General features: G+C 43.6%; 1 protein-coding gene across 1 annotated transcript in view; it reads right to left on the bottom strand.

The window, feature by feature from the left end:
* The window catches only part of LOC143997264 (NXPE family member 1-like), a 230592-nt gene that overhangs the window by 168542 nt on the left and 43670 nt on the right, over positions 1-18380 (bottom strand). Inside the window, exon 2 of the mRNA XM_077492803.1 lies at positions 3381-4066. Coding sequence (XP_077348929.1) covers positions 3381-4066 — 686 coding nt within the window. The remainder of the gene's footprint in view (positions 1-3380; positions 4067-18380) is intronic.

Genomic DNA, 18380 nt, shown 5'->3' with positions numbered 1-18380 from the left:
TTTCCAAATAACCGTTCTCCTTTATTATGACGCATTTGAAGGCTTTTATACACATGATTACGTAGGTATCACATTAATATTACAATTGTACGTTTATGGTAACAAGGGGCGTTACATAGGCAGGCTAATTCTAATCAAGACTTGAAAGAATGCAAAACATGTACTGAAAACATTGTTAGTGCCGTGTGCACAGTGAGGGCATTGTGCAATACATATAAAATAGAATACAATTATATACAGAACCTACAAATTTCCATTACACTGCGGATCATGTTGTCCTTAGTGACCCAGAGGACTCCGGACCGAATGCCTCAGCTAACCTACGCTGCATGGCCTCCCTGATCCTGCAAAGCCTGCGGAAGGATCCTCTTATTCTTCGGATCAAGGAGAGGGACCATTACTGGCTGGCCACTCTCCTTGATCCACGGTACAAGGGTAAGGTTGCCGACCTTATCTTGCCATCGCAGAGGGAGCAGAGGACGAGACTTCTCCGGGAGGCCTTGCAGAAAGGTCTGTGCAACGCGTTCCCAGAGACTGGGAGGTTACAAACTCCTGGTCCTGGACAACATGTTGCTGAGGCATCGGTCAGAAGGAGCGGTGGAGAAGGTGGCCGTCTGACTGATGCTTTCAGACAATTTTTTAGTCCGCAGCCCCAAGGTATGATCGGTTCCAGCACCCATCGCCAGCGTCTGATTTACATGGTGCAGGAATACCTAGGGGCAAGGTCAGACTTGGACACCTTTCCCACCGAAAATCCTCTGGCTTACTGGGTCTTGAGGATGGATCACTGGCCAGAGCTTGCACAGTATGCAATTGAGCTACTGGCCTGTCCTGCATCCAGCGTTCTTTCGGAACGCACCTTCAGTGCTGCTGGTGGCTTTGTTACCGATCACAGGGTGCGCCTGTCCACCGAATCAGTTGATCGACTGACCTTCATCAAGATGAATCAGTCTTGGATCACCCACAGCTACCAAGCACCTGAAGCTGATGTAACAGAATAATTTTTTTTGAAATATCACATCCCTTCAAGACTGCCTATGCTGATGCTGAGTGACTGTCCTGTTATGTTGATTGTCTATCCTCTTCCTCCTCCGCTGATATGTTGGAAGAACATTTCTGGTTCTGGTTGATGCCATCAGCCCAATTTTTCTGCCCCTGTTTAACAGGGGCGTTTAATTACAATTTTTGATGCAATGCTTTGCAGCAGGGCTAATTCCTGCAATAAAACTAGAGTATATGGCAGAGGTTGCAGTGTGGTGGCACCAGCACCAGTGCCTAAGGCCCAATTTTTCTGCCCCTGTTTAACAGGGACATGTAATTACAATTCTTGATATAATATTTCACAGGAGGGCCCCTTCCTGTGCCCACCCAGAGAAACGGTGAGGACTTATAGTGTTGTGGCACCAGCACCACAACCACCAAAAGTTAATTTTTCTACCACTGTTCAACAATGGCATGTAATTACAATTCTTGATATAATCGTTCACAGCAGGGCGCTCCAGCGCCCACCAAGAGTCACTTTGAGGGCTTACAATGTTGTGGCAAAACCAACACCTTGTTCCGCCATTTCTGCAGAGCATATAGGGCAGGCCCCTACTTTCAAACATCCAATTTACAAACATCTCCTACTTGCAAACGGAAGGAGACAACAGCAAGTGAGATGAAAAAAGATGGACGACAAAACAAATTATACAGGGGTGATAACCCTTCCCTATGTTTTCCAAAAAGCTTAAAAATAGTTTTTTTGACTGGAGCTACACTTTAAAAATGTACCAGTTGAAAATTACAAACAGATTCAACTTAACACAACAAACCTACACAGTCCCTGTCTTGTTTGCACCGCCTGTATACTGCTGTTCTGAGTATATAGGGCCTGGGGGCCACACGCATTTCCTTTTTTTAATATGGGTACGGGGTTCCCCTTAATATGCTTACAAGACCTAAAGGGGCTGGTAATGGGCAGGGAGGGCTACCCATGCCATTTTTCTCAATGATTTTCAACCATATTGCAGGAAGCAGATATAACATTAAAACCGCAAGCAGTTTTAAATGGTGTTATTTCCGTTTAATGTCATTTTGTGCAGGGACTGTTCTAAACACGGGAAACACGTGGCACTTCACAGGCATACTACAGACACCCCCCAGGCACCATATTTAAAGGAATATTTTACTTTTTTTTTCACTTTAATCGTCATTAAAATCAGTGCTCCCGCCAAAACGGCCATTTTTAAAAACATTTTAGGCATTGACCCATGTCCCCTGGGGCAGGAGCCAGGTCCCCAAACCCTTTTTAGGACAGTATCTTGCATATTAGCCGTTGAAATTAGCACTTTTCATTTCGAACGTTCGAGTCCCATAGACTTCAATGGGGTTCTAAAGTTCGTTCGAATTTGGGGTCCGTTCGAAAGTTCTGGTGCGAACCGAACCGGGGGGTGTTCGGCTCATCCCTAATAAATATATATATATAATATATATATAAAAGCATAGGAAACAAACATGAAATAAACGAGACAGGGACAAAAACAAAAGGGGAACAGAAGCCAGGTATAAGGTAGCAGACCATAAAGGGAGCCGGTAACAGGTCTCAAGGACAGGATACACGGAACGGGGTCCAGGACAAGGCAAGGAAAAGAACAGGTACAGGCAGGGACAAGGCTAGCAGAGGGAATTCTGAAGCATTTGAGCTTTGGTTCAGGGCGGGTTTATATAGACCAGCAGACCCACAACAGTCTGATAGCTGGTTGGTAGTCCAGGCAGGGAGACACTATATGTCTGTAAAAATCTCACTTGTGGTCGCACCTGTCTATGCATATTTTTTGAGTGTAAAAAGGTTTTTGTTTTATTTAAGCACGTACCTTTAAGCCCCTTCCACTGGTAAAGCAATCTGACCATGACTGCTATTCGCCACGTCACACTATGTGTGCCACATTAGTGCTCCCTTACAACTGTCCAAAAGCATCCCAAGCCTTTTTTAAGGCTAGCCAACAACACTGGTATAATGAAAACCATGCCCACTCACTGCTGCATTGCAGTAAGCAAACAATTTTTTTTTGTTTGTTTTATCAAGCAGTGGGGCCCAACTTATGATCTTGCACATGGGCTCACTGATTTCATAAAACGTCCTTAATATCAACATTCACACACCCCCATGTACACATATTAACCCCTTTGTGACCAACATTGACCTCTTCCTAACTGCCCTCATCATTAACCCCTTACTGCTCAGATATTATCATTAGCAAAATAGTCTGCTCAGTCTAAAATGCCCGGGCCAGTTTTATTTGTCCCAGTCTGGGCCTGGATGACCAATTAAGTTACATCACATCAAAAAAAAAATCTTACTGTGTATTGCCTCTCAAAAACAGTAACACATAACATACCTGACAAGCAGACTGTTTTCCAGTGGAGATAGTTGGGTAGCCAGTGTCTTCCAGTTTTTGAATTCTGTCAATGAATCACAACTGAAATTCTGGGGTCTGACAGAATAGAAGTATTCCTCATCTCTCTCATCTATATATTCACATAGTTCTTCTTCTTTACTGAGATTGAAGCCACATTTGGTTTCTACTTGCTTGCTTGGACTAGTGAATTTGCACAAGTAGCCAACATTACCATACCAGCTATTTCGTGACTTCCACAGGGCTGAAACGGCTTCACTTGGGTGCATTAGAAACAATGTTGCCACTACTTTACCATCCCAAAATAAGGTGAAATGAACATGGTATGTTCCATTTTTGAAGTCTTCAATTCTTCCAGAAGATCTCGCGTTTATATCAGTATTGGAAATGATTGCTCTCAGATAATCCCCTCCATGGGCTTTCCTTTGACCTAAATGATCATATGCATCAAATTGTACTATTAATTCATCTCCAACACAATACTTTTCTTTGGGGCTTTTTATGAACATTTTGCTCTTTTTGGCACTTGTTGTGTTGTCGGTATGGACAAAAGTCACTTTTGGCATCATCTGATCTATATGATTGAATATCTCATTGACCAGCTTCTGAATTTCAGATACTTTTTCTATTTTGTTGACTGTAGATGTATGTGTCTCTATAGTAAAACACTGTACAAACAAAAAATCATCAAATAATTACATATATTACAGAGTTAATATTGTACAGTGAGGGGAAAAAAGTATTGGACCCCCTGCTAATTTTATGCGTTTGCCCACTGACAAAGAAATGATCAGTCTATATTTTTAATGGTAGGTTTATTTTAACAGTGAGATGGAATAACTTCAAAAATATCCAGAAAAATACATTTCAAAATAGTTATGAATTAATTTGAATTTTAATGAGTGAAACAAGTATTTGATCCCCTATCAATCAGCAAGATTTCTGACTCCCAGGTGTCTTCTATTCAGGTAACAAGCTGAGATTAGGAGCACTCTCTTAAAGGGAGCGCTCCTAATCTTGGCTTATTACATGTATAAAATACACCTGTCCACAGAAGCAATCAATCAGAATTCAATCTCTCCACCATGGCCAAGACTAAAAGGTTGTCCAAGGATGTCAAGATTGTAGACCTACACAAGACTGGAATGGGCTATAAGACCATCACCAAGCAGCTTGGCGAAAGGGTGACGACAGTTGGTGCGATTATTTGCAAATGGAAGAAACTCAAAATAACTGTCAGTCTCCCTCGGACTGGGGCTCATTGCAAGATCCCACCTCGTGGAGTTTCAATGATCATGGGAACATTGAGGAGTCAGCCCAAAATTACACGGGAGAATCTTGTTAATGATCTCAAGGCAGCTGGGACCATAGTCACCAAGAACAAACAATTGGTAACACACTACACCATGAAAGACTGAAATTGTGCAGCGCCCGCAAGGTCCCCCTGCTCAAGAAAACACATGTACAGGCCTGTCTGAAATTTGTTAATGAACATCTGAATGATTCAGAGGAGTACTGGGTGAAAGTGTTGTGGTCAGATGAGACCAAAATCTAGCTCTTTGGCATCAACTCATCTCACCGTGTTTGGAGGAGGAGGAATGCTGCCTATGACCCCAAGAACACCATCCCCACATCAAACATGGAGGTGGAAACATTATGCTTTGGGGGTGTTTTTCTGCTAAGGGGTCAGGACAGGACTGCATTAAAGGAACGATGGACAGGGCCATGTACCGTCAAATCTTGGGTGAGAACCTCCTTCCCTATGCCAGGACATTGAAAATGGGTCATGGATGGGTATTCTAGCATGACAATGACCCAAAACTCACAGACAAGACAACAAAGGAGTGGCTCAAGAAGAAGCACATTAAAGTCCTGGAGTGGCCTAGCCAGTCGACAGACCTTAATCCTATAGAAAATATGTGGAGGGAGCTGAAGGTTTGAGTTACCAAACGTCAGCCTCAAAACCATAATGACTTGGAGAGGATCTGCCAAGAGGAGTGGGACAAAATCTTTCCCGAGATGTGTGCAAACCTAGTGACCAACTACAAGAAACATCTGACGTCTGAGTGCCAGCAAGGGTTTTGCCACCAAGTAGTTTCATGTTTTGCGAAGGGGATAAATACTTATTTCACTCATTGGAAATGAAAATGTATAACTTTTTTGAAATGCATTTTTCTGGATATTTTTGTTCTTATTTTGTCACTCACTGTTAAAATAAACCTACCATTAAAATTATAGACTGATCACTTCTTTGTTAGTTGGCAAATGTACAAAATCTGCAGGGGATCGTATATGCAAAGTACAGAATTTTAGCAAAATTGTACATGTAAAGAAATTATAATAGCATGCAGGAAAACAAGAAATTATAAAAAATTGAATATAAATAAATATTTATGAGCATTTCTGGGTTCAATGAACACTGAGGGCTGTGGTGAACAGAATGCATTTTTTTCACATGTTCAGTTTAAATTGTCTAGGTTAGTGGTCAGTACCTAAATGGACTTATCCTTGGAATTTTAGCCCTTGTACACACGGTCGGACATTCTGGCAACCAAATCCGACGGATTTTGTCCGAAACTGTTGCATACACACGGTCGGACAAAGTTGTCGAAAAATCCGATTGTACATAACGTGATTACGTTATTTCGTTACGACGGGACTACGTTCAGGCTAGTAGCCAATAGCTTTGGTCTAGGAATTTGATCTGAGCATGCGTGACACTTTGTCCGTCGGAGTAGGCTACACATGATAGGAGTATGTCCGATCGGAGCATTTTGTCAGAAAATTTTACTGGCAAGTTGGAAAAGTTGGTCCGTCGTATATTCCGTCGGAAACAGTCCGATGGAGACCACACACAGTCGGAATATCCGACAAAATGGTCCGATAGGACACATTTCGTCGGAATCTCCGACCGTGTGTACAAGGGCTTAGTGCTGCTTTTGCTCGTTCAGTTTATTACAGCACTAAAAAAAAACATTTTTTTCTTTTTGCTCAATAAAAGACGTATTATTTTCCTTCATTAACCTGACAGTTTTTCTACTATGACACCCTTTTCCTTAGGAAGTTTGATTACATAAATGTCTTTGTATTATTTCACATATTTAACAAAGGTGGAAAAGGTGGTGGAATATATAAAAAATACAATACATCCTCTGTTGTCCTCCTAATCTCAATTACCTATGACCAGATTTACTTTTCTGTACTTTTATCCGGTATTATTTGGGGTGGTTATTCATACATTTTTATTTATTTATTTATTTTGCAATGAAGTGAGTTTCTGGCCTCAAATAAACATTAATTCAAGAAAAACTGCATACAAGTACCATCATCCTGATCAATGTTTTTTAATGACAAGGGGTTATAGGACCACATAGACAGTTGCTGAGGCTGTAGCTAGTGTATCCAAACCTACAAGATTATGGAGCATTCATCTCGGTACTTGGTAACAAAGGTCAATCAAGGGTAATGAAGAATATATATAAAAAATAATTTTTAATAATAGTCAAAAACTTAATTAAAAGCATCCACCACAGCCAAACAATAACTATCGGGTTTCCCCGTAAGGTTAATGTTGAGGGGTGGCGTGACAGAATTCCTCTACCGCTTTTGCGGTCAAAAAACGCTTCTTCAGGAGGGGGATCTATAAAATAGATAAATATAATAGGATAGAAACAAACACAGCAAAATATATATCAAATTAACAACATGGTTTTACAATAAATAGAAATTAGGAGACCGGCTCACCAATACGACCAGTAGCAACAGATCACGGGACCCGCAAAATTCCCCCTGCGGCGAATGCAGGAGAATATATAGGACTGGCTCTGGTATCAAAACAATAATACATGAAAGATAATAATTATAATGCACTGAACTTAACTCATGATGCCTCAAAACCAAACCCCCATTCCACAGTACAAATCTTGACACCTCCCTATTTACCTTTACCTGAGACCTTTTAATACTATTAACCGAGTAAAACACCATTGGGTACGAGCCACCGTATTGGGCCACACAATTAAGTCCGGGTAAGTTAAGCGAAGCCAAATGAAATCGTATTTAATGTCATGGCTAAGCTCCCGCATAGTCTGTAGACCCAAGTCGGTACCCCCAGTGTGGACCACTAGCACATCTGGGACCCTATCAAGCCTGATGTAACGCTCCACCTCAGGAACCACTCTACTACACAATAAGCCAGGTACCCTGATCCAGAGCACCACAGCCTCTTCCCGATGAATTCCCAATTGATGTCCGTCAGGCCGGACATCAGCTCTTCTCGCCCCTCAGCAGACAATTGAATGACCCAGGATCCAAATTAAACACGGGCCCTCACCTGTAAAAAGAAGAACAAGCCACACATACAAATAACTTGAAAACCAAACCCAAACCCAACACACTTACAAAACAGGAACATACAAACCACAATGTGCAGCAGCAATATCCCCCACCATGAAACTCCCCCTCCCAGCCTTCTACAAAACAAACAGGCAGTGACACAAAGATTCCCACCTGCTGATATGCCGCAAAGCCGCCTTACTTAAACTCCAGCGTGCCACCTCCGTGGTGGCCCCAATGCAAAAAGAATGAGATGCAAAGTCAGACGGACAAAGCCCCAAGGCTGACAAACCCTTCCTTAAAAAAATGCAGTAAACAGGTATTGTGACAGCTGAACCATTCACATGCTCAGGACGTACTTCCAAAAAATGCAAAGTAGCATGCACAGGACAAATCAATGAATCAGGAACACCAAACAACTCCACTCACAGACCCCGGACAGTTTGATCCATTTTGGACTGCCTAATCCAAAAAAACAGAGCCCCCACTACAACGCACATCCGCCAACTGCAAACCATCCGACCCCCATCTAGAAGAACACATTAATTCCCTGATATGCAACACAGTCTTGGGTGGCACAGAGGTGTAGTGGTTAGCACTCTCGTCTAGCAGTAAAAAAGGGTCGCTGGTTTGAATCTCAACCATGACACTACCTGCCTGGAGCGTGCATGTTCTCCCTGTGCTTGCGTTGGTTTCTTCCGGGTACTCTGGTTTCCTCCTACACTCCAAAGACATGCTGGTAGGTTAATTGTCTTCTGTCCAAAATTGGCCCTAGTATATGAATGATGACCTTGGATTGTGGGCTCCTTGAGGGTAGGGACAGATGTGAGTGCAATGTATAGGGGGGACAATTGTAGACATTCACTCAGGTTGAACTGGATGGACTGGTGTCTTTATTCAACCTTACTATGTAACTATGAAATGCCCCAAAAAATACCAAAGTAAAAGCTGTCTGAAAAAGCACCACCTCGTAAGGAGACGAACAAATGCCATTAAGCACAAACCAATAAATCAAAAGAAACCGGCCGACGGCCGTCCACCCGCCGACGGACCCTTCGGTACCCCTTCACCGCCTGGCGAACCAGGATGTCCTTGGTACAATTATTACGACCTAACAATTTAAATGAAAAAGCCAGCCCCGCCAACTTACGATGTAATGCCGATACAGACACTCCCTGTTCCACATTGCTCCCCCAAAAAAATAACACCAAAAACCTGTCATCCCCTTCATGAACCACACCACCTAGTCCATTGACCAAACCATTCCTCCCAAACCTTAGCATATACAGACTACGTAGCCTTACTCACCGAACGGTGAATCATGGCAGCAGTCAGTCCAAGGCAATCCGCCACAGCCAGTCCGGACAAGTCTGGCCACTCCCTGAGCCAAGAATCGAAACTTGTTCCACCGAAACCAATCAGCTGGTGAGTTAGTACAATCTGAAACATGAACTGCATACACAAACGAATTGCACCGTAACCAAGACAACTACAAATGCCGCAACAAACGCACCACCAGGGGCAAAGATGCAGACACATTGTTAACTGGTTGCCGCACGCCCACCATCAGATGATGGCGGGGTGGTTGCGGCTCTCGTTCTAGGATGCCGTCATATGACGGCATCCTATAACGGCTGCTCGGGCATGGCAATCGCGGCCGGCCATGTTGCTAGGTCACAGCACAACCCCAATCTCTGTAAACAGCGTCAGCAGCTCTTTAAGCATGTGATTGGACACAGCCACATGTAAACAAGGAAGTGCCGTAATCGACAGAGTGTGTGGCAAGGAGAGCAGCATCTCCACGCAGGGGGACATGTGGGAATGTAATCAGGGCAATACAGTGTAACCATACAGTGCCCACCAATGCCAGCAATCAGTGACCAACAGTGGCAGCAATCAGTGCCCACAAGTGCCACCAGTGCCCATTAGTGATGCCAGTCAGTGCTGGCAATCAGTGGCCATCAATGCTCTAGATCAATACCCATCAGTGCCACCCATAAATGCCCAGTGCCCATCAGTACCGCCTATCCATGCCACCTATCGGTGCCCACCAGTGCTGCCTAGCAGTGCCACCTCATCAATGCCCACCAGTTCAGCCTATCAGTGCCCATCAGTACACATCAGTGAAGGTGAAAAATTACTTAGTTACAAAATTTACTGAGGGAAAAAATAAAAAACCCAGCAGTGATTAAATACCACCAAAAGAAAGCTCTATTTGTGTGAAGAAAATAAAAAAAAATTTATTTGGGTACAGTGTAGCGCCACTGCACAATTGTTATTCAAAGTGCGACAGGGTGAAAGCTGAAAAATTGCATTATAAAGAAAAAAATACTGACCATGCCTTATCAGTGCTGCATATTAGTGCCACTGTCACATGACATTAAAAAAAAAGTAGCGGTGATCGTTATCGGCGAGTACTTGAAAAAAAGTATCAGTATTTGTACTCGGTCTTAAAATAGTGGTATCGGGTCAACCCCACTTGAAATGGACCCGTCATGCGTCCCAAAACAACCTCCTACAACAATTTGTTGGAAACCACTTTCAGGGGAGCCAGGGCTAACCGCAAAGTGTCAGTAGGAGGGCGGATTGGGGAAGACTACAAGGCATCCAGAATCCGTCAGTAAACCTGCTTTCCAGCAGATCCGCCACTCCGTGATCCGGATACCTATTTAGAAAAGGACGCATCTTTGCTATACTCACCGGAGTCCTCCCTTTTTCCTGCAGAATCCCCAGGTCATCCTTTTCTTTTCCGCGCACACCTATGAAGACCGTGTGAGCCCACACAAATGGAGCATTCATGTTTAAATCAGCACGCCATGCCACACTTATAGAAGCCCTCGTTGAACAACCAACAAAACCCCTTTTTTTATTGTCCAATTGTCCAGAGGAAGAAGATCTGCCATTCCCTGATTGAAAAAAACAGATTCCCAATCTGCGCAAAGGTCATGAGCTTCATCTAAAGACTGATGTCTTTGTCATCCCAACTCAAGGCCGGCTGCAACTCCTTACACTGCCAAAACTGCTTATCATATCGAAGCCATGGCAATCTCCCATAGACACGATGTGCCTCCCCGATGGCGTCCAAGTAACAGAAGGGCTGAACAATTCTCGGCCGCCTTCTCACCAATCACACTTTCCAAAATAGTGAACACCTGTAACCAATTTTTAAACGTCCCAGGGATGAGCCTGTACTGCTGTTTTTCCTCCTCCTCTTTTCTGCTGTCATCTAACTTACCTTGGTCCAGGTAAAATTTTTCCAGCAGAAGCAGCGAAAATATCTCAACACACTCACCCTTCCAGCTTTTTTTCTTTAACTTCCGGGTTAATATGCGCCCCGATTGGCCCCTCGAAACACATATATACCTCAAACTTCGGCAAATCCACCAAAAGCATATGGCCCCCTTCTTTTTCAGGCACCTTATCTTTTCTATAGGCTCCAGCATCATTGCCCCCCGCCAAGGGCATCTGGCCAGAAACTGCCTCCAAGTGGAGTATCTCCACCTGAGTCGACTTTGTCATAGCCCGTCCCTGAACTTCCAGCGTTGGTGACACACCAACTGCAGTCACAAGCCCCCTCGCGAACCCCGAAGCAACCAGCAAAGCCGGCGGAACACAAACCGCCATGGGCAGCCCCTGCCCAGCAGACGATTCCAGTCACCCCAAAATGTCCCATAGACCCGAAAGCAACCAGACCAAATCCGTCTCCCCCTCCGACACCCTGGTGCCAGAACCGCTCCCACTGCTAATGTCCCCTGCTGCAGACCCCCTACCAGCCAAAGACCCCTGAACACCAACTCCCATACCAGCAGGCACACCTGTCACATGCATATCAGACAGGCCAGAAGGCCACTTACCAGGCTGCTGTGGTTTCTCAGGTCTAGCAGCCATTACACCGTCCTCCACCACAGCATGCTGCCATGCCGGCTCCTCTTCATCTTCAAACTCCCCCTCAGACAAACTGAGAGGAGTGTCCTCAGATGCTGCCACCATGCCCCGGCCTGCTGCCCCCAGAGCTCTCTGTTCACCCGCTTGGTAGCCTGCTACACCCGTTGATGATGTCATATGGCTGGGCCCAGGCTGACTTCCACCAATGCTGCGCCGGGCACACACACCACCAGAGTGGACAGTGGCAGCTGCTCTCTCCTCCCGACCAGTCATGTTGCTTTTCCCCTTGCCAGCCGCCATGTCCCACATTACTGTCACAGGCCCCCGCTCCACATCAAAGGGTGGAACTTGGACACCGGCTGCTCCAGGTAACAGGCCGGCTCCCGCCATCGGATCCCTCCCACATCAAGCTGCCCGGGCAGCCCAAGAACCACCAGAGGGGCGTTGGAAACCAGCCGCAATCCACAGCAGGGGGATGAATGGGATAGACCACGGTAGGTGAGGTCACGTCCCACCGTGGCTGAGGATTCCTCCGAGGGGCTCCTATTTCAGTGCTGGACCCTGGGAGTCACTTCAGGGCTGAGGCGCTCTGGAGGCCTTGAGATCTGAGCATGTGTTGATGCAGGAGGCGCAGGGATAGAACCTCCCTGCCCGACTCTCAATACCAACCACTAACCCGTGAGTGCAGTCAGCCAGTTCCATTCACCGCAGCTGCAGCATTCAGCTGGGATAAAAGACCTAGGTTCTCTATAGCTGAAAAATTGGAGGCCGCAGACTGGCACAGAAGTTTCTTCCTCACTTGCGGACCTCCAATTGAAGCCCCCCCGCTCAGCTACCAGACAGCCCCCCTGCAGCTAGGCCCCCTCACTTTCCTTAAACCAATCAATTGGACTCTTACTGCTTGCTTACTTTTTACTTAGCCCAACTTCCACCCCCAACTATACAAGCCCATTTTAACCCCTGTCATGCCGGCCCTTTGTCTATTGCATTCTTATTTTTACCCCAGGACTCCTTTATACTGCCAGAGCTGTTTTTGTTTTTAATTTTTTTTTTTAATTTTTTGCACACGTTTAACCAGTTCCTGACCAGTGCACGCCGATGTACGTCAGCAGAATGGCACGGGCAGGCATATTGGCGTACAGGTACGTCCATTTTTATATGCCGCCCTGCTATCGAGTGCGCGCCGCCGGGACCCCCGTGAATCCGATCACGGGTCCCGTGGACTCGGTTGCCGTGGGGATACCCGCGATCATCTCACGGGGAGGCTCTGCCTAGCAACAAGTGACACTGATCTCTGCTCCATGTGATTGGAGTAGAGATCCGTGTTCACTAACACAAAGCCCAGCCCCACACAGTTAGTAACACGCCCCTAGGAACACTTAACCCCTACATTGCCACCCCTGGTTAACCCCTTCACTGCCAGTGTCATTTACACAGGAATCAATGCATTTGTATAACACTGTTGGAAGTGAATAAGAAGTAACGTTATATATCTAAAGTTCTACACATTTGTTGGTACAGCCGAACTCAGCCATATTGATGTTTGCATGACACATGTTTAGAATGTGTAGAGGAATGTGGCAGAATCTGCATAGCAAAGGAGTTATCTTCAGCCCACCTGGTGTACACAAAGCTTCAAAGAGATTGATGACGAAGACGGCCCAGGGCACATCAGATGCATACTGGCCACAAAAGCCAAGTATGGCAGGGCAGTCAGTAATATTAGGAGGGCTGTCATGTGAACACTGATTGGTCCAAACCAAATGGGACTGGCAGTAGGGTGTGGTATGGCTGAGGTATGTTTAACAAAAAGGATTGCAACCATGAGGTGGCCCTCTTTATTCCATCAGGAGACCCAGTCATGAGGATCGATAAGTATAAGGCTTATATTGCACTGTGATTGTATGCTATGTATTATTGTAACTTCTACTGATACTTGATGCACGTTTTCTTATTCCCTTGGGAAATAAATGAGATTTAATTGACCTTAGACCGTGTATTGATTTCATAGCCAAGGGTGGTAGCATTGTGGTATTAACAATAACATGTGCTTGGCGTAATAGATTGATAGATTAGCTAAACTATAGGGACTAGCAAAGGAATACATAACTGATAATAGTAGTACTAGATTGAAGTGATCAGTTACTTCATTTGGCACCCCAGAAGGCGTGTAAAACGTATTTTTACACAGAATCCACAAAAATCTAAGGTATTTTTGTTTTAATCCCTGTAAGCACAGATGCTCAAAGCCACCCAGAACTGGAAGTCATCTTTAGTGTGGACAAGATTGGCGCTGGCTCGCGAATTCTGAAACCACGCTTGGATGAGCAGGAAAATTCTGTGAGATATTTCACTGGTATAAACGCACGCGTAAAACCTGGTGAGAACTGTGACTGATATATATATATATATGTACGTATTGTTGTGTTTGCAAACTTGTAACCAGAGGGCAAATTGGCGCACTGGCGAGATAAGGGACTGATCATCCCTGGTTATGTGATATAACCGCTGATTGACAGGATAAATCATACAATTTTGAGGGAAAAGTGGAAATATCCACGTGATTGTGAAAAAGCTTTCTGTCCCAAAAAGAAATTCCCTATGACCTGCTATCGTATAGGAGGGCATTGAATAAGAGTGTGTTCTCCTAAAGAAATTCGTGGGTAAACGGATTTGTATTTGTTTTTTGTTGTCTGTATTTGGAGTGGGACTACAGGTCAAAGCTAGCTTCTAAACAGCTTCATCTGTGTATTTGGGTGTTTGGTATCTGTTTGTTTAGTGTATTGCTAATGCACAGTGCTGGTTAGAGAGCGGCAGGAATTACCATACATCTTTGAGGAAAAAGGAAAAGTGGAGGAAGTATAGGTTTTTATTTCTACACACGTGAGAGTGAAATAGCTCTGGTCCAATAAAACCAAGGCATTGATTAAGAGTGTGCCTTGTGTCTTGTATGCTGTAGAACCACAAGTCACTGGAAATTTAAACGGTTCGTATCTATTTTTTATTTTTATTTTTTTGTTCGTTTGTTGGTAGGAATCTGTCTTTGTGGGGGTTATATAGTTGTTTGTCTATTGTATAAGCAACTGGTGGAGCAACCTGGTGTGGATAGGCTAATTAGCATATCAATGGAAGCCATTGAAGGTTTCATTAGCAAGCATGGTGGGATTAGATTTCAATTTACTCACGAAAGTAAATTAACATATCAGTTTAATGAACTTTTAAAACAATGTAATACACATAACAGTCGCATATTTAATAAATCAAAAAAAGGCAGGAAACAGAGAATGGCCAATGCCTTATGCATGTTAATGAGAATGAAAGAAATTGCGGAACAAAAAGAATTAGAATGGTTTGCTGATAGAGAAAAAGTGATGGAACAGGTAAGTGATATATCAATGAGGATTGAAAAGGCTGATGCGGATGCTTGTAGTCGGATTAAACAATTAGTGGCTGAGAAATGTGTATTGCAACAGAGATTAGATGAATTAGAACAAATGTGTAAATTAAGAGAAAGTTGCATTGCCTCTTTGAATCAAAGGGAGGCTGAGAATTTGCAGGTTATCACAAGGCTTAAGGCACAAGCAGCCATAATGGAATTATCCTCCAAGTGTGCAATAGTGGAGGTACCCTCCACACATGCTCAGTGTATAGAAAAGCTAGAAGTGAAATATGAAGAAAACCCGTATGCTATTATCACTGCAAATGATAGTAATGTGATGGGAATCGATGTGGAAGAAGCAAATAAAGGTGGGATAACTGCACTTGAAATTGACTCAGGAGTTGACACTTCGGATGACTCCTCAGACAACGAAAGTGTAAAGTCTGTGCATTCCAATCGCAGTAATATTATCCAGCAATGTGGGTTTCCAGCGCCATATGCTAAAAAAATGGCCTATGCAGGGAAGCCAGAACTAAAATGTTTTTTGTGTAAAAGGGGGGGTCACATTTCAAAATATTGTCGGGCGGCGAATAATGATATCGAAAGGAAATTATACCCGAAAACGACCCCAAGGCTTCAGGTGTGTTATTCAGCAAGGTGGGGTAGCCATCCAAAGCATGGAACCCATAGTAATCAAACCCATTTCCCGTGTAAAACGCAAATGCGGGGTCTAGAAACTAAAAAGCAATATGTAAGACAGTTGCTTAGAGTCAAAATGGAGATAGACGCATGGTTACTCAAATATAGCACTGGGGGAAACAATGTTAGCAGAACTTAGTGAGCTGCAAGCATGGTAAGAATATTCTGGTCAATGTTTCCCGGCTATGAAAAAGGTTTGATGTAAGTTTCAGGTTCAGAATATGATAGAGGACCTTTGGTAGGTCAGGTATGAAAGATAGCAGCCAGGACAGATTACACAGTTCTGAAGGAGAGATAAAGAATGACAGTTCACACCCTAAGCACAGCCAGCAACAAGACTGCATGAACATTCCAATATTTGCGCCCTGGGCTAATCTACCATTTTGGCTTGTATGTAATTGGACACAAATGGCATTGACATTTTTCTTGGGTAATATGGCAAAGATTTCCAATACCACTGCGTAGTATAGAAAGGTATGGCAACTATATTGCATTAATGGGAAAGGCTTTGGGGACTTAAAAAGTCAATTGTCATGATAATTGTGTGTAATCACTGTCTTTGTGTTTTCTTTTTCCAGAGACCAGGAAGAAGTTAAACTGGTTCGTATACGGACATTTGCATTTGTTTGCAGGTCTCTCAAAGTGAGAACAGTGGGAAAAATATAACAGAACAGGGGTTAGGTTATTGTAAATGCATAATCGATTATCACATGGTACCATGAGCTCATTAGTTAGTAATTGTTTGCAAACAATGAAAAATAAATAGTACTAAAAAGAGTTACAAATGAAGCTAAAATGTTGTGATGATACATATGCTTTGTTTTGTTTTTCGTTTTCCCCATTAACTAATTGTATTTCAGATTGGAATAAGCACTCTTTGCAGGAGAAAAGTCCATGGATGTTGTCAACTAAAAGTTGAGTGTTTGTCATTGTTGTATGATGGTTGTCTTGTCGTATGATGGTTGTCTTGTCATGTTGTTTGTGTGATCATGGCCAGATTTTTAAGTTTTTTACATTTTTTTTTTATTTTATTTTTTTTTTATTTTTTTTATTCTAAAAAAATTTTTTTTGTTGATATTGGTTTAGTCCTCTATGTTAGTTATATTTTTATTCAGGTGGAAAAGTGGTAGGTCTAATCCACCTGAAAGGGGGGGAATTGACAATGCCCTCAATTAGAACCAGTCACCTGAAAAGGGGTAGTGCATACATCGTAAAGATACAGATAGATGCAGTGTTTTTTTTAGTTTGTAAAATTTGAAGTTTTTGAGAAGCAACACTGACGTTCAGTTTTAAACGTTTTTTGATCATACCATGGGGATCCATTTTACAGTGGGTGTAGCCTAAAGAGGTCATGGTTGTTTGGATAGTTTGGTCAGAGTTGCAGAAGCCAGGAATACTGAGATCCTGGGCTCCAAGGAGGGAACTATAAGTAAACATGGTAAGCGAGCAGATATTGTGGATAAGAATTTGATACTGCTCTTGTTTTTCACTTCCAGAATCCAAGTGGAGCGAGAATTGGAGAGGCTTCTGGAACATGGATGACAGATGATCATCTGGTTGGCAGTTTGTCTGTGCCACACCATACCACAAATTAGTTCAGATAAACATCAGGAGAGAAGGAAAACTGAAAGATTCAGATTAATACCTGTTTTTTCGTATGGACAATTTGGTGCTAATGCTGAATCTGAAAGACTGTGCCTAGCAAGAGAACTCTTGAAATATTTTTGCTGAAGTCTCTCCTGATGAATGCAAACATGTTATTTATACATGTGCAATGGGTTGGAGGTTGGGGAAGAGTTATGACACATCCAATCCGTCAAAACATGAAAATGTAAAATATGTGTTTTTTTGTTGGAAGGAGGAATTGAAAGAAGAAAGGTTTTAATGTATTACATGTATTGATGTAACGGAGACAATATGGTGCAGGTACCCAGGAGGTATACTGGTGCTTATGCATAATAAGGTGGCTGTTGGTCAGACTAAAGGGTGCCAGGTGATACATCAATGGGGTGAAAACTTCCTCGTAGGGGTGGTGTCTCAATCCTAGCGGTCCTAGAGAGAAGCTTTCGGTTACAGGACATGCAGGACACCAGAACTAGGCACGAGGAAGATACGCCCGGTTGGTGTCTCACCTGAGAGGTTGTAACCCTGCACAGATAATGCCAGTGAATACACACAGGAGCATGCTCCGTTAAAATAAAGGGAACAAACGCTGGCTACCAGGGTACCGTAGGACTTCACCACATGGTGCTGCAACATATCATGGTGGTTGACAAAAACCTATCACCCTATATGTGCTGAGTATACACTGAATCAGGTGCGGTTATTGTACCAGTGACTTGCTCCCAGAGATGAGAATGAGGTCCATGCAGGATGCTTATTTCTGAGGAGTAACCCGAAAGAGGAGGGATGTATTCAGCACTATATTGGGGGGGAACAATAGCTGGGATGGGTGTTGTTAATGGAGGGGACATCAGCCTCCTGAGGAACAAACTCACAGCCATAGCTTCAGAGAAGGAGCATGACTTTGTTACCCCGGGAGATTGGTGGTATCCTTGATAACATTCAATGAAGTCACAGAAACACTCAGGTTAGAGTGGCTCCGGATTTTGTCAACCATGTTGAGAGGTTGGTAGGGAGGACAGAAACCTGTCATTGGCTCTGGCGCGCACTCTGTGGCAGGT

The sequence above is a fragment of the Lithobates pipiens genome, unplaced genomic scaffold (genome assembly GCF_037356315.1).
Source record: "Lithobates pipiens isolate NorthernLeopardFrog02 unplaced genomic scaffold, aLitPip1_a1.2 Scaffold_19, whole genome shotgun sequence".
Lineage (NCBI taxonomy): Eukaryota > Metazoa > Chordata > Amphibia > Anura > Ranidae > Lithobates > Lithobates pipiens.
The sequence above is the reverse complement of the archived record's forward strand: the minus strand, read 5'-3'. Positions and strand labels throughout refer to the sequence as shown.